The sequence below is a fragment of the Vigna radiata genome, chromosome 5, assembly GCF_000741045.1.
Source record: "Vigna radiata var. radiata cultivar VC1973A chromosome 5, Vradiata_ver6, whole genome shotgun sequence".
Classification (NCBI taxonomy): Eukaryota; Viridiplantae; Streptophyta; class Magnoliopsida; order Fabales; family Fabaceae; genus Vigna; species Vigna radiata.
This window is the reverse complement of record NC_028355.1, coordinates 3,296,940-3,321,386: the sequence shown is the minus strand read 5'-3', so window position 1 is coordinate 3,321,386 and position 24,447 is coordinate 3,296,940. Positions and strand designations below refer to the sequence as shown.

Genomic DNA, 24,447 nt, shown 5'->3' with positions numbered 1-24,447 from the left:
AAAAGCTATAGAAATTATTTGTGCTATATACGTTTTATATATATATATATATATATATATATATATATATATATATATATATATATATATATATATATATATATATGCCTTCACATAATAATCAGTGGTGTCTTAAAATTGTGATGGCTAAATGTTCTAGGATCATATCTTTGAATACATACAAGATTAAGAAGTTAAATAATTTTACATTATTATTAGATAAATTAATTTTAGTAATTATAGTTACAGACAAGGCAAAGGGACATAAATTTATTATTTTTTATAATACAAGATAATTAATAGATTGATCATTATTACTGTATTTATGGTTATTACACTTTGTAGTGTTTGAAGTATTAGTGAAAACCTTTGGAAGATGTATTCGATTTTATAAGAATATTATTTATTTTTGTAATTATTTTTTATAAAAAATATTATATAGTTTAATTAATTTTTGCTAAAAAAGAAATAGACACACTATACCATACTAGGTAGCACATGTATTTGAAAACTTCAACTTTGTACTGTTTAATTTAATTATATTTTGTTTGAAACTGCAAAATTAAAACTAAAAGACGATGCCATCTCAATTAAATGTAACTGAAAACTATCAATAAAACCAAAATCTTCAATTAAAATTTAATTTAAATATTTATGAAGGACTTAAATGTTAATTAAACTACTCTTTAATTTTTCATATAAAGACATATAAGTAATTAATAAGTAATATGATATAAGGTAACTCTTGTAACTCTAATTAAAAATTCAATCAAATAACAGATATTTAATTAAAAAATATAAAATTTATCATTACTTTAAAATTAAAGAACTCAATAAATATTATCTTTAACATTTCTTATCCGAAACAGGTAAAGTTTGAAATTAAATAACGGACATAAAATTTACAAAAATTCATATTTGTAAGACTAAAACATGGATTTAAGGAAAAATGTAAATAAAAAAAATAAAAAATATAAATTTAAATTTGAGGATTAAAGACTCCATTAACCAAAAAACAGAAAACTCACAGTGAAAGCTAAGCAATAGAGGCAAGCTCCGGTGTGTTCATATTTTCCTTCAGACTCTCAAGGCCTTAACTTCACAACCCTTTTCGTCTCTCTCATATGGCCACCGCACAACCACTCCAGAACGGTTCCGCCGGCAACCTACTATCACCGGACAATGTCTCCGCCGCACAGCCACCGGCCGAGGGGGAGGCTGACACCACTGCGGCGGCACCTCCTCCGGAGAGGAGGTGGCTAGGGTGGCCCGGGGATTGCGTATTCCGTCTCATCGTGCCAGTGGGGAAGGTTGGGAGCATCATAGGGCGCAAGGGAGAACTGATAAAGAAGATGTGTGAAGAGACACGATCTCGCATTCGCGTTCTTGACGCTCCCCTCGGCACTCCTGATCGAATTGTAAGTCTCAATTGCACCTAATCGCACCCTCTGTCTAGGGTTTTCATATCCTTTTTTCTTTTTCGAGATTTCAAGTTTTATGCTTTTATTCCAACTCTTTCTAGCACCGCGAAAGTGATTGATAACCTAGAAGTAGTCGCTTTTGTTTTGTGCTTTCTTCACTGCTTCTTCTGTTCCCTTCCTTTAATTTCCATGCTAATGTACCACCAAGCGCGTGACTGTTCTTGCTCAATCAGTTGTTTTGAGTTCGGATTATTGTAATTGCATTACATACTACCCTAAACTCGAGGTTCCATACGGTGAATGATTCTACAGTCTCTGTGGCAAAAATTCTATGACAACGTGCTTCCACTTCTCTTGTTTAGGAAGCCATGTTGTTAAAACATTTAGTTGATTTTTTATTCTGTCAATTGTATATTTATTTCAATTTCAATATAATAGAAATCAAAATTCGAATTTTAGGGTTTAATTAGCATTGTTTTCAAGTTTAATTGTTATAAAGTTCAATAATTTTCAATTACATGACTATCCGTAGTTGGATGATGGTAGTTGGATGATGGTGAACCGAATCCAATTACATTCAGTGACATATAGATATAATTGTATCAGTTTTTTGTCAGGTCTATTTGTTCTTTTCGTTGCGTTTTTTGTGTTCTGCTTTACTTATACCTTCCCCACATTGAGTGTATATTTTAGTTGGTGTTATATTTTGGGTTTCATGTTTGCTTTCGTTGTTCAACTTCAATTTTATCATAACTTCATTACTATGTATCTGTGTCTTTCTTTCCATGTCAAAGTGTTGCTTTTTATTCTTGTTCATGTGGATTATCAGCGTGACTCCTGTATGGAATCTTCAAGCGTATGTGCGTAGAATGTTATTTAGTTTCCTATAGAAAGTGAATGGAAGCTATCTATATGGTTCAGTTTCTTTTATGTTGTTGTTCAAACGATGCATGCACCTCTACTCTTTTGTATGTCTTCCTTTGATGATGGACTCTATATATTTGCATATTAGTTTCTGTTTTATACTTAATTTGGTTATCTTTTTTATATTTCTCATAGGTACTTGTATCCGGGAGGGAAGAGACAGAGGCAGCCCTTTCCCCTGCAATGGATGCGGTGATAAGGATATTCAAGCGTGTCTTTGGATTATCTGAAATTGATGCTGAGAACAAAGAATCTGCTGTTGGTCTTGCATTTTGTTCCATCCGTTTATTGGTTGCATCGACACAGGCTATTAGTTTGATTGGAAAGCAAGGCTCGTTAATAAAATCTATCCAGGAGAATACCAGTGCTTCTGTTAGAGTGCTGTCAGGAGGTATGCTTCCTATTTTCTACATGGATATAATGCAATCATTTGGGTTTCTTCTGCATGCAAATCCTTTAATGCACACAGACACATATTATGGGGGTATTAGTGTAGAAAAGCATTGATGTTTAAGGCTGTCCATAATTGTAGATGACAATTTATTTTCTATGTCGGATACTTTCTTTTTATGATTATTATCAGAGATATCGTATGCTACCACTACCTTTATATGGTTAGAGAATGATTTTACCAATGTTTCTTTACTAAGTAATTGCAGTTAATGTTTGCTGCTCTCATTTGTTTATTTAAGTTATGTTGACATTTTCATCTTGGCTGGAGAGACAGTTTTCCTTCAAGGTAGATTGCAAGATTTTGTCTTTGTGATCATCTATTGAGAAATTTAAATGAGTAATTAATTATCTGTCTATTGATTAGTCATGAATGTGTGCCACAGCCATACTGTCAACTTCCCTAAATCGTTTTTCTTTTCAAATATTGCATGTGTATGTTAAGTATTGTAGGTGTATGCTAGTGAAGGTAAAGAGCGAAGTTCAGTTCAAGGTAATAAAGGGGTGCTTGGAAGAGCTTTTTTTAGTTTATGAAAATATCTGGAGTCCCATAAGTTCTTTACAACTTATTTCAATTAGCTTTTTGGTGTAGCTTATCAAAATAAGCTCTCTTTGGGTCATTCTTGCCATCCTCAACGTATTCCATCTTACAATTTCTCATTTATGCAACTCTCACCTTTTTTCTATCCTCATAGCGACCGACATTCACAACTTTATTGTATTATTGGATGCATAGCAGTAAATAAAACTTGTCTTTGAGTTTCGAGGTATTTTCTCATCACAAATAACCTGTAATCTCTTTTTCCATTTTGGCCATCCCGCTTGTATTGTATGTGTGATTTTCTCATTATTTTGTAATATGGACTCTAGATATTTAAACTTAGAAACTTGTGGTATGACCTCTTGACTCATTTTTTTTAGTAGTATTTCTCTTGTCTCTTGTTAAAATTGCCATGCATGTTGTCTTCAACTCAAGTGAGTTTTTGTTTCTGAAATCTGTTTCCAAAGCTCAAGTTTAAAGTTAACTTTGCTTGGTTCCTTGATCAAAATTATATCATTCACAAAAGACATACAATTAGGGAAATTGTGTTCTAATTAAGTACGTTCAAAATTTGATTAAAAGTTAAAGAAGGACCTAAGGTTGAGGCTTGATGTAAACTTATCTAGTCATTCCCACAGGGAAGTCCCAAGTCTCGTCTCTTGGAGTTTTGGCACTAGTAGTTACCACATGTCTTGTATAGCCACAATATAAGCCATGAAAAAGAAAAACACGTTTTAACATCTTTCACAAGTCAACAGACTTCTTTTTGCACCTGCTCATAAGTTTCTTCAAGTTAATAAAAATCATATATGTCCCTTTCTTTTTTGCTTCGGTATCTTTCCATCATCAACCCATGTAAAAGATAAATTACTGTTGTTATAGACCCTCACAGCATATAACCAGATTAATTCTCTGCAATCCCCGTTTTTGTCTTAACTATGCTCTCAATCACCTTTTTCCTTATTGTTATAATGTAACTCATAAGTTTCATACACCTGTAGTTTAAGGTATTCTGAATATTTACCTTGTTCTTAAGTTTAGAAACTAAAATACTCTTCCGTCCCTCATTTGACATTCTCTTATATCTCAAAATCTCATTGAATAGATCAGAGATTTGAATCATGTCTTATTCTCCTATACACTACCAAACTTAAATAGGAAGACCAATTAGACCAACAGCTCTTTCATTGTCTATCCTTTTGAGGGTTTCTTTGCTTCCCCAGGCCAAATTCTACAATAGTAAGCCAGCTTTTGTTCTTCCTCTTGGATTTATTCTCCATACTACGAGCAAATATTTGTTCATATTTGAAAAGCTTACAAAAATAATTCTATTCTCACTCTTTGATTTTTTTATTTGAGACCAGAACTTTCCCTTCATTCATGATATATCTTGATCCAAATCTTTTTGTTTTTCTTTCTCTATATTAGCAAGCTTATATATCTTAAACTCTCCATTCTCTATATTGAGGTCTTTGTAAAACACATCTAACATTTTAAATCGCAATGTTCCTTTAAATGCAATATTACTGCTCCCAGATTATAATAAGACCTCTTCCAGACTATTCATTTCTTAAATTCCATATTTATTGTTATATCTGGGTGCAATAATATAATAATCCGAATGCATCTTTTCTTTCGTTTCACCATAGCACGGCTTGCAGTTTGCATGCAATGATTTAAACTACAATATATTATTTTAATGGCAAATCATTTTCATGAAGATGAGCTGCAATTTTATGCTACTGCGGATGAGAGGATTGTGGAAATTCAGGGAGAAACCTTGAAGGTCCTTAAAGCTCTGGAAGCAGTAGTTGGCCATCTGAGGAAATTTTTGGTTGATCACAGCGTTCTTCCCCTATTTGAGAGAAATGTAAGAAGGTTTCCATATAATATATGCACTGAGATTGTGCAGCTTTGCCATGTCTTCAATTTTTTTAGTTTTCTGATATGTTTTGCCTTTTCTATTTTGGAGGTTATTTCACCCTTTTTGAAATCTCTACTCATGATACCTTTTTTAGGTAGTATTTTCTTTTACTATATGTTGGAGTCAAGAAGTAAAATACTGAATTCTGACTTAAGATAAAAATAACCTAGTTTTAAGGCAAAATTTGTGCACAAGAACAGGGATTTCCCCTAATACACATGGTCTTCCCTCTAACAGGGAGTTTTCTCCTTTGAAACACAAGGAGTAACTGTTTGACACCCTTTAGTTGCCTTTTACAAGTTTGGAAGAAAACGTATAATGTTTCACAATAACTGTCCGATTATAACCTATAAATTCCTAAATTGAATTTAACATAAAATAAGTACCCAATAATACTTTCCTAATACATAATTATAAAATTAATCACCAATTGTTACTTTCAAATTAAAGATTTTGGTTGTTTAAAATACTTCATTGGTATTAAGGTGGCCCAATCAAGGAAGGCATTGTGATATCACATAGAAAATATGCTTTGACATTATGAAGGAAACAAGCATGACTGAGTACAAACCCATTGATACTCCTATGGATCCAAATCAAAAGTTAATGGCTGATCATGGTGAACCATTTTCAGATTCAGAGAGTTATAGGACACATTAACTACAAATACAAGTTTCCCCTAATTGTATCCTCGTGCAAAACACAAGGAATAACATCCTGAGACATATTGCCTTTTGCCTTTTACCAGTCTGTAAGACAGTAACACAACTTACTTATCACTACAACTTTCATATCATATTAGTTTCCTATAACTGCCTATTTTGAAATTGATATAAAAGTATCTCTGTAGTAAATTCCTAACGTAGAATTATAACTTCCATAATCAGACTTTGTTATTTATGATCTATATTTTCTGTTTTGAGCTGCTACTGTATTCTTGTTAATGTGGTGACAGTTCGCTAAGAAAATGTGAAATATATTTTTTTCTGATTTTGTCTATATACTTATACTATTGTCCTTGATTTCTGTGTTGTTAAGTTCAATGCACCAATCTCGCAAGACCGTCAAGCAGAGACCTGGTCTGACAAGTCATTGTTGAATAGTACTTCACGTACCAGTGTATTTCCCGATATGCCTCTTCCAACAAAAAGGGATTCTATCTTGGCTGAGCGTGAAAGTCAATTGGACTCATTTCTCCCTTCTTCCACCATGTCTCTCTATGGGCAGGAGTCTTCACTTTCTGGTGTTCGTTCTTCTGCCCTAGGCCGTGTTAGTGCTCCTATTGTTACTACGGTTAGTTATATTCCCCTCACATGTTTTCTGTTGATTTTCTTGCATGAAATTTACTTGGGAAAGAGACTGGTATATGTGATTGCCTATATTTTGTTTAGTTTTACTGCTTGTTCCAAAATAATCTGTTCTTTTTTTCAACCTATTGCAAAAAGATTTATGTGTATGTGTGCATCTATTTTGTCAAATTTCCCTACTTATTGCAAAAGAATATATCTATATCTATGTATATACATATGTGTGTGTATGTATATACATCTGTGACTGTTTATCGGATGATGATCTGGCTCTACGGTTGGTTATGTTGTGGGTGTTTAAAATTTGTCATAGCATATAATTTTTATTGACTTCTTCTGTAGTAAGCTAAAAGGAAATATGTGTGCTCATTCTTCATTCTATATATTTTGTTTATTCATCTCTTCTGTTGATTTGTTAATAGTCACTGTACTCTTCATTCACCCAATTATGTCCGCTTTTTAGGTAATACAAACAATGCAAATACCACTATCCTATGCGGAAGACATCATTGGTATTCAAGGGACTAATATTGATTACATTCGTCGCACCAGTGGTGCTGTATTGACTGTGCAAGAGAGCAGGGTGCCTGATGAAATCATTGTAGAAATCAAAGGCACCTCATCTGAGGTTCAAACAGCGCAACAGTTAATTCAGGTAGGAGACTTCAGAGAGCCTTTTCTCGCAAAGAAGGAAGTTATATATTTCTGTTTCTGTTACCTCAATTATGATTATCATATTTACATAAGCATATCTGCACTGTCAGATGTGGTGTTTGTTGGTATTTATGCACGGGGAGATCTTATTTTTACATCTGACCTAGTTGCTCTTTCTGGAGCCGCTAATGCTTCATTTAGTAGAACTCTTTAGGATCACTCGCTATTACCTGTTTTCCTCTTGTTGATCTTCTTGACTGAAGTCTTTTATCACATGGGTATTACTTGATAGTGGATGTGAGGATTGAAAGAATAAGTTCTATTCATCGTAGAGAAGTAGGAAATGAAAGATGATTACGATTGTTCTTGTAGTTCTTTGTGAATATGCAAGAGTAGAGGTCTCATGCAAGCATGGTAATTTTGGTTTCAAATAACCCTGTATAAAGTTGGAACGTTTTAAAGACATCTTGCAGTGTCACTATTTTGTCGGAAGTTAATAGTTGGTTTTTTCACTTCATCAGTTCAACCTGAAATTTTCACAGGACAAAATTAAGCATAAGTGTGAAAATTTCATATTGTATTTTCTGGATTGCACTAGATTATATACTTTTAAAGTACTTTCCATCAGGGTATAATTTGTATCAGAATGGTTGATTACTTTAGCTTTTGCTCACAGAAATTCTTTCCCATCTGCATTGCAGGATTTTATAAGCACTCACAAAGAACCTGTCAGTATGAATTACGGCAGGTTAGATGCAGGTTCGAGGTCTTCGTACTCTCAATTGGGCACTGCATCACGCCTCCCATCTTCGTTGTCATCACAACCATACACAGGTTATGGATCTTCTGGTTTAGGAGACTACAGTACTTTCAGGCTTTAAATTGATTTATGTGCAAGGGTACTCCTTTTAGACCAATTTATTTCTAATTGCGTCTGATTGGAGGCTAGTAACGCTTGCATATATCATGAAACCTCAGAAGAGCTTGTTTTTGTGTATTTCATTGATATCATCTTGTATCTTGGTTAATTTTAGAGAGGGGACCAGTAGATGAGAATTTTTACAGAAAATGTAATGAAATGTCATTTAGCCATTTTGACTATTTTGTTTTTGTTAAGTGCGCATGTGGGAGCAGCTGCGATATCAAATATCTTTGTACTGTTTCCTAACTACGTCAAATGTGTACGGTCACATTAGTTAATTGAGTAATTAATGTTGTTAATTATTTTAATCATAAGTTGATTTTATGAAAACCTATTGATAATATGTTTGTTTAGTTAAAACATCATTTGAGTACTTTTATCATATGTTAAATTGCCAAAACTTTTGCAAGTTTCACATAAATAATTCAAAATTCTCGCGTATTTTGCTTGTATACAATTTAGCAATGGTTTAAACAATCTAGTTCAATCTATTTTTGTTAGGTTTTCTCAATTTGATCTCCTTCTTTTAAAGTTTTTCAATTGAATTCTTATAAGTACTAATTTGAAGCAATTGAGTTTCTGTTGTTAAATTTTGTTAATGGTGCTAATTTTTTGTACAAGTGGAAGGGTGATGTGTCAATTTTTGAACATGTGACTTCTGATTTCTCTGCCTCTTCCCTCACGCCTTCCCCCATCCCTGCATCCCTTCAAAACATCCACCTTCATTGGCCTCCCCCAATAAGAATCCTAGGAATTTTTCATTACTTTTCCATCAAAATTCTTCCTTCCCGAGATCAGCTAAAGCAATACAACTCCAAATGAAAAATTGTCAACTTTTTCAAAAACTAAGTGATGTATCCGTTTGTACCAGTTTAGACAAAGTCACCTTCGCTTCTGATGTTGTTTTTTTGATTGAAATTCTTGGTCCCTTATGGAGCTCCTTTGTGGTGTAGTTGAATAAGTAGTACTTTATTCCAACAAGAAACTCTGGGGACGGGCGTCCGTTACTGCAACCTTTTCGACGTCATGGTTGACGTCGTTGTCACCACCCTCGTTGTCGTCGGCTACGAGACCATCTCCTTCGTTGTGACCGAAACCTATTAGTCTAGCTTTAGCGTCGTTGGGAACGAATGTAATTCCAAACTCCAATGAACAATCTCGAGAGTCCTAATAAAGTCTGTATCCTCTTCACTAAGGATTTCGAATGAATTTGCGATGCACACGTCTCATATTTCTAATCTAATTCAATCCCAAATTCTATTTGATTGAATCCTAATTACCTTTTCTCAATTCCCTAATTTTATATAATTGCATTTTATATAATACTCGTTTTTAATATTCATTGAAGCCAGATAATTGGAATTTAGCTTTTTATTTTTTTTGGGAAAAAATACAATTTTTCATTCTATTTATTTTCTAGCTGAATATTAAAAAAAAAAAAAACATACTAAAACAAACAGATGCGTATCCAGCAAGTCGCGCGATATGTGTTTCACTTAATATTTAACACAACACAAATATAAATCATTCACGGAGCATTGGCGGTTAATCCAAGCCTTACTCTTTAGCTTCCTCAAAGTTCAAATGGCGACGGAGCAAACCAAATTCAGCGTGTTGTGCAGCCTCTTCACGTGGACGCAGCGGAGCAAGTCGGCGGCGAAGAAGCGCTCCAAGTTCCGTAAGTTCCTCGACGCCTTCTGCATTGACCGCAACTTCTTCCCCGCCATTCGCCTCATTCTCCCCAACCTCGATCGTGAGCGCGGCTCCTATGGCCTCAAGGAGTCCGTTCTCGCCACCTCCCTCATCGACGCCCTCGGCATCTCCCGTGACTCCCCCGATGCCCTCCGACTCATCAATTGGCGTAAGGGTGGCGCTGCCACCGGCGCTACAGCAGGAAATTTTGCCCTCGTCGCCGCCGAGGTCAGTTCACGGTGCCGTTTTGTATATTTTAGGGTTCTGTAATGCTGTGTCGAGTTGAAAAGTGAAATGTTGCTGGTTTTGACCCAGGTGCTGCACCGCAGGCAAGGGACCGCTTCGGGAGGGTTGACGATAAGGGAGTTGAATGAGTTGCTTGACCGGTTGGCTTCCGGTGAGAACAGGTGCGTTTGTTAGTGTTTACATTGAAGTTTCGCACGTGATTGTTGTGTGTAGCATTGGTAGATGATACGCGAGGTTGTAAGTTCTAATAAGAGGGAAAATTTGGTTGAAATCTATGCTTGATCCATTGTTCTTAGGAAAGATATTCAATATACTCAAAACACTTCTCCTATGCATAATTTTGAGTTATCATCTTTGATTCTTAATGGCGCGATCATTGCTACAGGGCTGAGAAAATTTTGGTTCTTTCTACCCTTATCCAAAAGACAAATGCACAGGAAATGAAGTGGATTATCATGATAATCCTGAAAGGTATTTTTCATTTATACTAGTAAACAAATTTATTTAATATCTTAAAATTAGCTTTGAGCCTGTAACTAAATTTTGTTGCAGATCTAAAGCTGGGAATTAGTGAAAAAAGCATTTTTCATGAGTTCCATCCTGATGCAGAAGACTTGTTTAATGTTACCTGTGACTTAAAACTAGTATGTGAAAAGCTAAGGGATCGGAATCAGCGGCATAAGCGGCAGGTTAGTTGTGATTTAGAAAAATAGTTTGGAATCTGTATAGTCTTCAATGGTGGTAATTAGTCACTTCATTATTTTTTGAATTTGGGGCCTAAATGTGCCTTGCTAGACCTGACCTCTATCATTTTGGTTATCTTATTTCTTTTGTGGCAACGTGTTACATCATGCAAATTTAAACTATTAACTAGCATATATTTTCTCTGTCTCTCCAAGGTCCATGAGTAACATGCACATGAAACAAGCTTGTTGCATGACATAAACAAGCTTTAGCTTCAGGGTGTGGTTTGATACGAGAATTAGGTGGTCTATTTTATACTTAGAATAGGAAATAGTGTATGTATTAGTTGTAAATAGGTGTCAGTCCCTTTACCTAAAGTATGGGATTTGGTTTTGTAACGTTTTCAATATAAATCCATGAGTCTGAGAGAATTTGTTGAGTCATTCATAATTATAGATGTTCTGATGTATTTCTTTCTAAAATAAAGATTGAAATATACATGAACATTCTATCTGCATATTGCTTGTTAATATGCTTTATATAATCATTTTTAGATCTTCTTTTCTTCTGTAGGATATTGAAGTTGGGAAAGCTGTGCGCCCCCAATTAGCTAAGAGAGTTGCTAATGCAACTGAAGCATGGAAGAAGGTTTGCTTTGCTAACCCTTTTTATCAGTCACTTATGTTTTGACCAAATCACTCGTCATTCTTATCCTTTTCCATGACTACATGACATGGAGACTATATTACAGTGTTTTGGATCTCATAAACAACCAAGGACTTGGGAAAAACCCCCTTAAAAGCTAGTTGTTGAGGGGGAGACTTGAGCACACCATAACACCCAAATTTCTATGACAGCGACGCCCCTTAGAGTCAATGTCTCAGCGGCTCACATTGTAGAACAATTCATGCATAGTGAATTTATTAGTTTGGTACTTATTACTCTTCATTTTTGTACTCTGCCTTTATTTAGCTTCATGGGAAGGAAGTGGTTGTTGAGTGCAAATTTGATGGCGACCGAATTCAAATTCATAAAAACGGAACTGAGATACATTTTTTCTCAAGGCAGGTGAATAAATGTGCTTTGCATCAAATGTATTTTATATTTTTATTATTTTTATACTTCAGCCTGTGTACTGTCACCGTTTCACCTCAGGGAATTCTTGTTTTCATCCAACCTTCCCTGTGTGTATGTTATTTCTGACCTTGAAACAACATGATTGCTTGATGAAATGTTTTATTTATTCTATAATTTTATATTGCAGAAAAAGCTTAATGTAACACAGCATGAGTTTCTTTTTGTTTTTCTTGGGTTTTCCATTTGCTGTGGCATTTATGAAAATCTTATAATATTATGGGATTTCTTTCTTGTTGATTACTTTTATCAAGATATATATTTACTATGACAAGTTCTGATATAACGCAGTTGTTATTTACTTTTTCATCTTTGCAGGAACTTTATAGATCATTCTGAATATGCACATGCAATGTCAGATATCATAATACAAAATATTCTTGTAGATAGGTGAACATTTATAGTGCTTTTTATTACAATTTTGTTTACTTCAAATAATTTCAATCCCATTTGTTTACTCATCTCGATGGGAAGGTTGCATGCAACTATACATGTTTATTTAGTGAAAGTCGTGTGTGTATGTTTCAGAAATAGCTCATGTATTTTTTTCTTGTGTCCTTGCAATCTTTCTTAGGTGTATCCTTGATGGTGAAATGTTGGTGTGGGACACATCCTCAAAACGCTTTGCTGAGTTTGGCTCAAATCAGGAAATAGGCATGTACTTAATATAGCTTGATCACCACAAACCTTTGTTTCAAAAGAAATTGAAAAGTGAGAGAGAATAAGTGATTTTGTGCTGTTTGGTTAAGGAGACATTCGAGATGATAGAAAATAAAATTTGGGACCCATCTCAACAAAATAAAAACCTTGATGGAAAGAAAATGAAGAAGCATAAAAAAATTATAGGGCCCTCCTAAAATTACAATTATAACCTTTAATTTTTTTTCCAATCTTTTAAAAATCTTTATATATCAAGGGAAATTATGTCTTTATAAGGAAACCTTATGTTCGTTCTCCACTCTATTATCCAACCTAATCAATGGTGAGAAAACTCAACTTCTCTCTCTTCTTGAATCTGAACACCTTAAATATCTATTCATTTTCTTCTCACTTTTCCTGTCCTTGTACTTTTTTCTACCCTACTTCTTTCTTTTCTATTTCTCTCCTTGTCCTAACAAAGCATAAATCTTTAATTTCTGTAACAACCATTTAATGTTTTTCTGTTATTTGCAGCCAAGGCAGCAAGAGATGGACTTGATAGTGACAGACAGGTTATCTATTTTGTAATTTTTTTTAATAAGAAACTATCAAGTTCAATTTTAATCTTTTCATGGCCTTTTCTTGATGCAGTTATGCTGTATCCTTGTATATGAACCTTTCAAACATTAATTCCTGTCAAGAAATTTGATATGGTTTTGGTTTCAATGGAAGAATGCATATCTATAGGTGATGAATATTTTATAATGCAGTAAAATATTATATATGGTATGCCTTGACTTGAGGTGGCTAGATGTTGCGTTTGATATCCTTTATTTTGGAGATACTAGTGTGATTCACCAATCTTTGAAGGAAAGACATGAGATTTTATGTAAAGTTGTTAGGCCAATGAAGGGACGGTTGGAAATTTTGGTACCTAATGCTGGTATCAACAGCCATCTTACTTCAGGTAAGATTTTTCTCACAAACAATTTGTCTTGTCTTGTGTGCTTTAAGGAATTTCCCAACAGCCTTTCTCTTCAATCCAATTTTCATGATTGCAGATTGCTGATATGGTTTTAGTTGATATTTCATTTGCACTGTATTTATGAAATTTATGTTCTTAGCCATGAATAGGCAACTATTGTATTATTTCTTATTGTAACTTGAGGAAACGCAAGGATAGAGAAAGATAATGCTTGAGGTTTGGGGACACTAATCTAGATGATCACACCTAGTGGTAAATATTGTGCAGTTGCATTCTCTATTGAGGCAAATGAAATGAAGCTTGCAGTTTCACAACACCATACTTCTCTCTTGTAGTAAGATTCCCTATAAGTGTTTTTGGTATATAGAATGCCCACATCTTCAAGGACATGCCTTTACCATCAAACTAGTTATAGTGCAGAATTATGTTTATGGATTCTCAGTTCGAAGCTGATTTTAGGAAGTTTCCATTTTTTATTTGTTGAGAGTCTTTGTTATTGATACAAACATATGTTAGATCCTATAAATATAGTAATTGACGATATTAGGATCACTTAGATTGATTCTATATTTACGTTATTAGCCTAAAATAGGGTAATTGAATATTCTGTAGTTATGTTGTCTCTCCTGTAGTAAATTTCTGCACATCAAACTTCGCAAATGCAATAACTGTATTACCAATTTGTTATGATAAATTGTCTTGGACAGAAAAAATTGGTTATACATATAGATAGCTAACAGAAGAATTTCTGTTGTAAGAAAAGAATACAACCACAAAGAAGAGTTCTTAAAAATGAATAGTGTTTAAGTGGTTTGATGAGAATGACTTGTGTTGGAGATTCCACACCTTCTAGAGATATTATCAAATTATAGTATATAAGTGAGTACAAATCTCACTTTATAAGTTATTTTTGTGATGATGACTTAACCTTAAAACGCACCTTCTAAAATGGTATAAGAGTCTATCTTGAGGTTTGTCACCTCTTATCGGGCATCTATAAGACCTCTTCTCCTTGATGTTTTGCATAGATATGGCCAAAATGGTGTCTTTGTAAGGTTTGATGGGTCTATTGTGTGAATTGTTATCAAGCTATTGTCAAACTACTTACAACTTTCTCATCTTATGCTTTAGATGTTCAATCTTTAGCATGAGGAGTGTGTTAGAAATCTCACATCATTTAGAGATATTACCATATTATAGTATATAAGTGAATGCAAATCTTATCTTACAAGTTAATTTTGAAGTTAAGTTAGGTTTAAAATCCACTTTTGATAACATGAATTAATTAAGTTAGGTTAATGTAATGATTCAAATTTTTTTATCCATCTCCTCCATATTGCTATTCATTTCATTGTCATGTCATTACAATCATCATTATATATATATGTGTGTGTGTGTGTGTGTGATTTTTATTATTATGGATGATCTTGAGTTTGCATCAACATTTCTTAGTGGCAATACATATGTCTTTGATACTATTTTTTTTATTCTCAATATCCTCATTTATTAATTTTCACCTGATTTTCTTATTGAATAAATGAGTTATGACATGCTCGTATGATATAATATGTGGTATTTGTGTTGTTATACAGGTGAACCTTGTTGGTCATTTATTGCTCATAAAGTTGATGAAGTTGAGAAGTTTTTCAAGGAAACCATTGAAAATAGGTTAGTGAAAACCTTGATTTATTGTTGTTAATTTTTTCAAACAAGCTATATGGCGTATTTGAAGCAGTCATCTATAACATGGCAATATTTTATAGAAGGCTTAATTAAGTTTAAAGTCCCTCATAAATTTTGGTATTTTCAATTGAATCCATATTAAATTTTTGTCTATTTAGTACTCAATTTTTACATTTTTATACTAAGTGCCTACTATTTAATATCTTGCTTCATCTTGTTTGTTTCCATGTGTTAAGAAATAGGAAGTCTTGCCGTTGATATGTAGATAATATAAAGTGATAGGTGAATTTTGTTGCTTTACTTGAAAACATGTTGGATAACAAGATTGTTTTGCTCTCCGATAACTTCCATGTCATCGCCAACCAAGGGAGTGTTGCTATCACCACTATTGATGTAGGTGACGGCATCAGTCCCCTGTTATCCAATACGTTTTCAATTAAAGTAATAAATGTTATTTGTTGTTTGACATCAATTGTAATATCATTTTATATCAACTACAAAATTTCACATTTCTTAACGTGTGGACAAGTAAGCAGAATGACATGACACAATAGCAGTCATGTCACTCAATTGAAAAATATAAGAATTTTGAGTACCCAATAAACCAAAAAACTTTAATTTCAATTGAAAATACTCAAATTTATAAAAGACTTAAAACTTAATTAAACCTTTGTAGAATTACATTGTTTTAATGGCTGTGATCCTCTACTCTTATTCCGCTTTACATTACCCTACCATTAGGTCGTACACTAACACCTTTCTTTTCTTTCTTTCTTTAGAGATGAGGGAATTGTTTTAAAAGACCGCAGCTCTAAGTGGGAACCTAGTGATCGTAGTGGAAAGTGGCTAAAATTGAAGCCCGAATACATTCAAGCTGGCTCTGATTTGGATGTACTTATCATAGGTATTTGATTTGTGTTCTGAAATTTGTACTTTCTTATCATGGTTGTTTTTACTTTGTTGCTTTTGCTATTTCTAGGTGGCTACTATGGTTCTGGACGACGTGGAGGACAGGTTTGGTTATTTTTCCACTGCATTAGGCCTATGTTTTAATAATTTATTTCATTGTTCTTCGAATTTGCTTGTAACATCATGCTTATTTTCTTTTCAGGTTGCTCAATTCTTGGTTGGCCTTGCAGAACGTCAATCTCCAAATGCACAACCTACGCGGTATAAATGTGCCTGGGACTTTTTATGATTTTGGTTCTTTTAAATATGAGGTTATGGCTTTTGTCCCTTTTCATTTAAATGTGAAAAATTTTAGTCCCATGTTGCAACTCTTAGTTTCTTCCTCCTCCCTTTTTCCCCCATCCAATTAAATAGCACATAACCTAAAAAATGATGACAACCATCATTGTGGCAACACGGACTCACCATTGATCCACCTCCAACAACCACCATCATGATTGCATACTTCACTTTTTCAACTTTCCGTTGTGCCAACTCTCTTATGCTAATCCTTCCTTCTCTATTGCTCTAATTTCCATTCTCAAAACCTGGTAGGAATGCAGGAACTTAATACTGTAATTGCAGTCCATACATTGTATGTTCATCTTCATTCTGATGTTGAGCTTCATGGTAGTTGAATCAGGATACAAAACGTGAATGGGATGACCCATCTTCCAAATTGAAAATCAAATTGTATCGTTAAGATTCATAACCAATAAACAACTGCACTTTTTAGCTTCTAAAATATCTTAATTGGAAAATATTTTTTTTAAAATTTGATTAAAATAATAAACTAGATTATAGAGCATCTAATTTAAATTATTCTTTTCTTTTTTTATCAAACAAATACGAAAATCTAATGTGAATAAGGGACGAATTGTTAAAACTAACATTCCAAACACTGGTTGTCTTGTCCTTGAAATAAAACAAAATTACCAGGGTAAAACAGAAGATAAACATGGGATGGAATCATATAAACTTAGGTCATCAACAGGTAAACTTTTCTGTTTGACCCACCAACAACATGCACAACCATGAGAGCATGAGGCAGCGAATAGAAGCTGTAAGTTTGAAGTACCGTGGCCTGGTGCTACATGGTGACCATTGGAGGAATAGGTAGATATTCCAACACAATGCTTTGTCATAGCATTGTTGTTTCATTTGTTAACTATAAAGTGCAACGTGATTTTCAGTTTCCAATAGTCACTTTTTATGATTTTGGCTCTGAAAATCACTACTCTTGACACAGTGGCTAGATATGATCTGATCCAATGAAAAATTTATATTCACACATTCTTTATATAGGATCACATAATACTTATCTTGTCTGTCCTAGATACATGGATTCCATCTTTGTTCTATATCTGCGTTAGTCTTGTCTTCATCTTAGATGCACTTACTTCGTTTTTGTCCTATCTTTGTCTTAGATACTTATCTTCTCTGTCCTAGATACATTGGTTCCATCTTTGTTCTATATGATCGTTAGTCTTGTCTTCATCTTAGATGCACTTACTTCGTTTTTGTCCTATCTTTGTCCCAAATGCATTCTCCTTGACTTTGTTCTAGATGCACTGGCTCTGTCATTGTGCCAAGTGTATTGGTCTTGTTTTTTCACCAGATGCATGAGACAAGTAGTTTCAACAAGATGAGTTTGGTGTGTGCATGCACTACTAAGATGGGACAAATAGTTTTAACTCGATTAGTTTCATCTCATCTAGTTTGATTCTTTCTATAAATAGTTCAGCTTTTAATTAATTTCTGCTCTAAAAGTGAAAATATTTTCAATATTGCTAGCATGTGGTAAGTAACATACTTTGGTTTTGCTAAATTAGTTTGGTATTGACAACAACATCTGTAATATAAATGCATTGTGCCTTGAATTTGGTGAACTTTCACAAATTTTATGTTTCGTTTTGTTTCTGTGCTGTTAGCAAACAATGGTACTCCTTTTGGTAAAATTTTTAAGTTGGGATGCTTTATAGCTTGTTTTAACTTATATGCATTGCTATGTATACATGGCTCCATTAATGAGATTCTTATTTATATTGCAGATTTATATCCTTTTGCAGAGTTGGCACTGGACTCTCTGATGAGGAGCTTGATGTTGTAGTAACCAAACTAAAACCATACTTCAGGTAAGTTATATTTTCAGGTTAATTTCTTTAATGCAGTAATAATTCATGTTTTTCCTTGCTTATTTAAATTATTTACATGTTTTGGCGATGAAGCTAAAAAGTTAAATGGTATACTATAGTGTATCAAATATCTTCAACTTCTCTGCCTCTTTCTGTCAGAAAGTATGAATATCCAAAGAAGAGGCCACCAAGTTTTTATCAAGTAACTAATCATTCGAAAGAGAGACCTGATGTGTGGGTTGATAGCCCTGAGAAGTAAGTATCTCCAGTCCACCTTAATTAGGAACCTGTTAAGCCATGTCATTTGTATAATTTTTAATGTTGATCAGTATTTACCCCTCTCTTAATGCAGATCAATTATTCTGTCTATTACCAGTGATATCCGAACTATAGAATCTGAGGTATGTCCTCGCAAATGCATTGCGTCTATCTAAAAGTGGAAGGACTACAGTCTACATAGCCTTCCATGTCCTGTGAATTGCAGTTTTAATCTGAATGATTTTATTTACAGGTATTTGCTGCACCTTACAGCCTGAGATTTCCTAGGATTGACAGGGTGAGATATGACAAAGCTTGGAACGAATGCCTTGATGTTCAATGTAAGGGATTCGCAACATGTGATTGTGGTATTGATGATGGATTGATGTTTCTGTAAGATTGACTGCTTTCCTTTTCTCACTCTACAGCATTTATAGAACTAGTGCATTCTAGCAATGGTACCACACAGAGGGATACAGAATATGGCAGCAAACAGGACAGTAAACCAAAAAGAATGAAATCCTCCACTAGGGGAGACAAGAAAAACATGTCCATTGTTCCTTCTCATTTAATTCAAACTGATATTTCCAGCATTAAGGGGGGCACCTTAATATTTTCAAATATGATGTTCTGTATCCTGGTGAATTTTGCTAGCTACTAATCAGCTGTCCACTAATTTACATCTATTTTCTATATACGTTTTGTTTTAAAATTCTTCCTTTATAGTAATTTCCTCGTGTTAATGGTGGTGTATTATCGTTTATGACATTGTACAACTATCCTATTTTATTCCACGCATGTACATGACCTGCATCCGAATTTTGTTACATTTTCCAAATTCCCTCTTTTGCTCCTTTTTTTTGGCAATCCCTTTGGGCTCCATTATTCTTATTTTCCTCCCCTCTTAATAAAATGACCTTTTGTTGCCATAGAATAGGGAAAACAATTTTTTCCATTACAAAGATAATTTATGTTGCTTGCTTTACCCCTCCTTCCTCATAATTTTCCTGGAGGTTGACAGTGCAGTACAGTTTACCTTGACATGTGCAGACTTTGCTAATGTGCCTTCATCGCATTCTCTTGAGTCCTTGCACAAAATAATTGCTGAGAATGGGGGAACTTTTTCAATGAATTTGAACAACTCAGTCACACATTGTGTTGCCGCAGACAGCAAGGGTTCTCTCTCTCTCTCTCTCTCTCTCTCTCTCTCTCTCTCTCTGTTTATATACATGTGCAATTGCATTTGCATGAAAAGAGCAAATTTGTTGGCTGAAGATCTAACAAAAGAAGTTTCCTGTACTGCAGGCTTTAAATTTGAAGCAGCAAAGCGTCATGGTGATATCATTCATTATTCTTGGGTACTAGACTGTTATGAACAAAAAAAGCTTGTCTGCTTACAGCCTAAGTGAGTTATATGACTGAATATAAACTTATTTACATCCTGTAAAAGCTTATCTCTCTATATGTTGCTTTCAATGTTTCAATCGAAAGGTACTTCCTTTTCCTATCTGAACTGACAAAGAAGAAGTTCCGAGAAGAAATTGATGAGTTCTCAGACTCTTTCTACTTGGACCTAGATCTTGGAGACATCAAGCAGGTAATAGCATTTTCTACTGGCTAGTTTCTATGTTGTCAAATTTTTTACTCTATTAAAAATTCACATGGTGAAATGTAAAGGAGACAAAACCACCATGTTAATGTGAAAATTAGGGTATGATTTTCAATTAGTCAAGCTTTAGTTATTGTATTTTTCTCTTAGATTGTTGCATTCGCTTTGATAAGGCCAAGTGATAACTTCTTCTGTTGGTGTAGACCTTTGCCATATGATGGGTTGTGTACATTGTAACTAATAACTACTTGATTGATGTGCGTCATGTGTTTTTCTTTTTCCTTAATATTTAGCAAAGTCAAGTTAGATTGTACCTCTATTTTAGGTTAACTTTCATTTATATAAACTTTTGCAGCTCCTAAGCAATATTAGTAAGTCTGAAGATGTCAGCACTGTCGATCATTACAGGAAAAAATACTGTCCGAAGGATAAGTGGTCTTTCTTTTGTGGATGTTCAATTTATTTCCACACTGCAATACCTTCATTGTAAGATATTATGTTATATCAAATATAATTTTTACCTTCAGCAGTTAAAATGAGATTTCAGGATTTTGATTATGATCATTATTTTCACGTAGTTTGTTCCTTAGCTTCATTATTATTAAATATCTTCATATAGGAAAGGAGATTGGCATTATATATTACAACTTGCTTTGAGGAGATTCAAGCTTGAAGTTCTCATGGGTGGTGGAAAAGTTACCTCTAATCTTACTTCTGCAACCCATTTAGTGGCCTTTCTTGTGCCAGGATGTCTGACTGACTTTGAACAAATACTGAGTAGGTAAGTGCTGCTCTGTCTATTGCTACCTTGTTAAGTGGGCATCATCAACTACTTATGCAGTACAATTTGTTAATGACAGGATAGTTTTAGTTTCTCAGTTTCTGGTTACATCTTTTTCATTTTTTCATGTTTTTCCTATTTATTTTGGAGTGGACATCTCATTTAGTTGATAACAGCTTGTAGAAGATCATATCACCTGTGAGTTTAGGAATGGAAACAAAGAGCTGTCTTGTGGTGCTGTGAAAAACTTCATCATAAGAAATTCATAAACAAGATGAGGCTTGAGTACCTTCTTCATTATCAAAATGTGGGAATTTGTTGGAAATCCCATATTTACTAGTCAATATGGTCAAAATAGAATATATATATATATATATATATATATATATATATATATATATATATATATATATATTATATGTATGTATCTATGTATGTCGTGGATAAGGCTAGACCAAAACCTAAATTTTAAAATGATACCGTAGTTTATTATAGCAATTGTTGTTAAGTGTATAGGACCATCTCTAATCGGTTGTTATTAGACCACTCACTCATGTTTAGTCGGCAAGCTTCAAGGTTGAGATTGGCTTAAGGAGTGTATATTAGAGTACTCAACTAGAACACTAGGTGATGGCCTAAATCAAATAAACAGTTACTTTTACCAGAGTTCCCAACTAGAACACTTGAAAGGTTTTGCAGTGAGCTTGTCCTACCCGGAGAATGGACTAAGATTGTGATTAAAACAGGTAAAACCAAATATAACATGCATAAATTTGACAACGTGTAAAATGGTGTTGGTAAGACTTCCTTTGATAGAGGAAAAACGTAAGAGATGCCGGAAGCCATGGGTCTTGACTACACAACAGAATCCGTTTTATATAGATTTAATGCAATAAATAAATATAGAAGATGATATACCTATTTACAATATACAATAGGCCTATATAATCACAAAGATCTTAATTAAACAAGGAACCATATCAATTTTAAAAGAAACATAAATCCTAACAAATTATCTAGGATACCCTTAAAATATGAAGATATAAAAATGATATCATCAGATATTTCTCAGATTTTCTAACATGATTTTGGCTATGCAGTTTCACTTCAGTAGAAAGGAAAATTCTCCGAAGCAAGAGGTTGTATATAGTTAATTCCCAGTGGTTGGAAGATTGTTCAGACAGTAGCCAAAGATTACCAGAAGACTCTTACAGTTTGAAGCCCTGGGGAATAGAAGAGACAACTGCTGAAGATTGGTAAGTTTATGCATAAGCAGCATTTTAGTTCTGTGACTTGTGGGGGATGTCAATTTGGAACCTTTTCTAAATCCAATTGCTTTAATATTGATATAATATATGTTCCTCACGAGTTTTGTAAGCCGGTAACCTGTAACTATAGTGTTCTGCCAAGTTCTTGGGGCCTTGCTCTAGTGTCTTTGAGTGTCGATGGCCTGCAGGGCATGAATGATTAGGAGTGCTGAGACTTATATTTATGTTATGCTAATTCAATTAGACTTATTCGTTCATTTATTATATAAACTGGAGATTGAATTTATTGAGGTATGATTTGCTTTGCTATTTGTTTTATCCTCACTTAAACTGAGCTGATTACAGTTTTAATGTCATCATCCCTTTGCCTTTAGATTTCCAGTTAGATAGGATTATATTTATAGCTTCTCCTCTGCAAAGAGATTGGAAAATTTTACTTCATTTTTCATTGTTTTCCTCCTTGTTTTATATTCTCTGTTTGAAGAGTACCTTTTCCTACTGCAAGTTATAATTTCCCTCGTTCTTTCCGAGTAACTTATTGAAGGAAAAAGAATCTGATTGCAATTTTTATACTTAATAAACCGCACAGGTTAAGTTGCTTTGCTCACTGAAGGGGACAAAATTTGATGATAATATGCAAGAAAGAATAGCTTCAGAAAATGTCCAAACCCAAATGCTGCAAATTCCTTTAGCCGTCATTGTATTCATCTTGAAATCAAATGAAAGGAAAGAACAAAAAAATGATAAAATCACTTGATGAGCTACACAATCATATTTGAACCAACTTATGTTACACACCAGATTATTGGGACTATAAAGCACCAACATGTAGAAACCATTTCATTGTCGCCGAAAACTGAGCCCGTAGGTTGATAAAAAACTAGAATTTAGTATTTGGGAAAACTTTACGTATTTCAAACATTTTCTTCCAGCTTTCTAGTATCCTCAGCTAAGAATATTGATGATGAAAGCCTCTGCTGTTTGAAATGGTAAATCAGGCAATAAATGCGAAATAGGTGGTATTGGCTGTGGTTAAACGTTGGAAATCGTCCTTAGTACTTCTCTCCTATCAATATTTTTGATATTTTCCTCAGCATTTGATGGTTTTTAGCTCTGTTTCAGTGAACAGGACTTGGCGTTAGAGGCTCATCAGTGTGGAGATAACACACAAGACCAAAATACATCTTTCTCTGACAAGGGAAATCGGCAAAGAAGTGAACAAGTTGCATGCGAAGACAGTATGGCCTTCTTATCCGGAGAGAAGGGTATCAAAAGGAAAAGAGGAAGACCTGTGGGCATTGGTATAAAAAATGTAAAACCAATAGGCAAAAAAACTCGAAAAGCACGACCACAAAATGTGAAAAAGCCTACTAAAATATGTGAATATGAATCATCGGATGAAAGTGATTTTCGTGACAAGCAGGAGATTGACACCAGAGCAGGAAGTCTTAACTTTTATAAGAAACATTCAGAACCCAAGGAGAATGAGGAACAAGAAAATGTCCAAGTTTCTAGGACAGTGGAAAGTTCTGAACAAAATAAGGTAGATAACAAGCTGGAGGACTTGAAGGACAATGATCATGAAAGAATGTTGATTCCTGAAATAGAAATGACTGATAGGTACAATGACCAAAACAATGAGGTGAAAGAGAAATTAGACTTTTCTGCTGACCCCCTTCAGGCGATGTTATTTGACATGATTCCTAGTCTTGGCACCCAAAAAGTTGAGCAACCTATGAATCTTAGTGTTAGAGAAGAGAAACTAGCAAAAACCTCCAATGCAGAAACCTCCAATGCAGAAACAGAGCCTATAACTACAAAGAAAAATAAGGTTAGCTTCATGGATGCTGCCAACGAGCTGCTGAAGGACTGGTAGAGCATCATCTTACAAATGTATTGCTAAATTCTTAGTTATATCAAACTAGTTCTCCCTCTTACGTAAGGTTTCATTCTCTTAGCTTGCAAATTTCATATTTAGATTTTATGGAAGTAATTTATGGTAATGCTAATATTCCTGACAATTTTGTATAGAATTTTCTGTGGCTTTAAAATAAAAATATTATGTAAAAAAGTAAAAATAATTAACATGAATAGAAATAATTATGATATTGAAATAATAACTCAGAATTTCTAATAATTTTGTTCGGCGGACAGTGAAAGCAATTTGACATGATAGAACTTTGGTAGATGAAGAGTTAATCTTGAATTTAAGTTGAATGCAATTGTGTGATTCATATAATAA

General features: G+C 34.0%; 2 protein-coding genes across 5 annotated transcripts; both read left to right on the top strand.

Annotated features, from left to right (window-relative positions):
• The first annotated feature begins 1,005 nt into the window (after window positions 1-1,005).
• On the top strand, window positions 1,006-8,370 carry LOC106759728 (RNA-binding KH domain-containing protein PEPPER). The gene is made up of 6 exons (XM_014643049.2): window positions 1,006-1,418; window positions 2,481-2,736; window positions 5,058-5,206; window positions 6,299-6,553; window positions 7,031-7,222; window positions 7,923-8,370. The coding sequence occupies exons 1-6, from the start codon at window positions 1,125-1,127 to the stop codon at window positions 8,100-8,102; spliced, it is 1,326 nt and encodes a 441-aa protein (XP_014498535.1). The 5' UTR covers window positions 1,006-1,124; the 3' UTR covers window positions 8,103-8,370.
• Window positions 8,371-9,634: 1,264 nt separating this feature from the next.
• LOC106762256 (DNA ligase 4) lies at window positions 9,635-24,233 on the top strand. 4 transcript variants are annotated; one of them, XM_014646052.2, is made up of 27 exons: window positions 9,635-10,063; window positions 10,151-10,242; window positions 10,467-10,552; window positions 10,634-10,770; window positions 11,339-11,413; window positions 11,738-11,829; window positions 12,218-12,289; window positions 12,474-12,553; window positions 13,073-13,110; window positions 13,190-13,196; window positions 13,350-13,505; window positions 15,116-15,191; window positions 15,986-16,110; window positions 16,186-16,220; window positions 16,318-16,376; window positions 18,224-18,289; window positions 18,449-18,544; window positions 18,642-18,690; window positions 18,801-18,888; window positions 18,976-19,179; window positions 19,598-19,723; window positions 19,853-19,952; window positions 20,039-20,144; window positions 20,512-20,642; window positions 20,776-20,937; window positions 22,038-22,193; window positions 23,328-24,233. In XM_014646052.2, exons 1-27 carry the CDS (start codon window positions 9,728-9,730, stop codon window positions 24,079-24,081), a joined length of 3,504 nt encoding a protein of 1,167 aa, XP_014501538.1. In that variant the 5' UTR covers window positions 9,635-9,727; the 3' UTR covers window positions 24,082-24,233. The 4 variants fall into 4 exon arrangements, with proteins under 4 accessions (XP_014501538.1, XP_014501536.1, XP_014501539.1 ...); XM_014646050.2 differs by having other exon boundaries at window positions 9,636-10,063; window positions 18,206-18,289; XM_014646053.2 differs by lacking the exons at window positions 9,635-10,063; window positions 10,151-10,242; window positions 10,467-10,552 and having other exon boundaries at window positions 10,635-10,770; window positions 11,738-11,833; window positions 18,206-18,289.
• The last annotated feature ends 214 nt before the right edge of the window (window positions 24,234-24,447 follow it).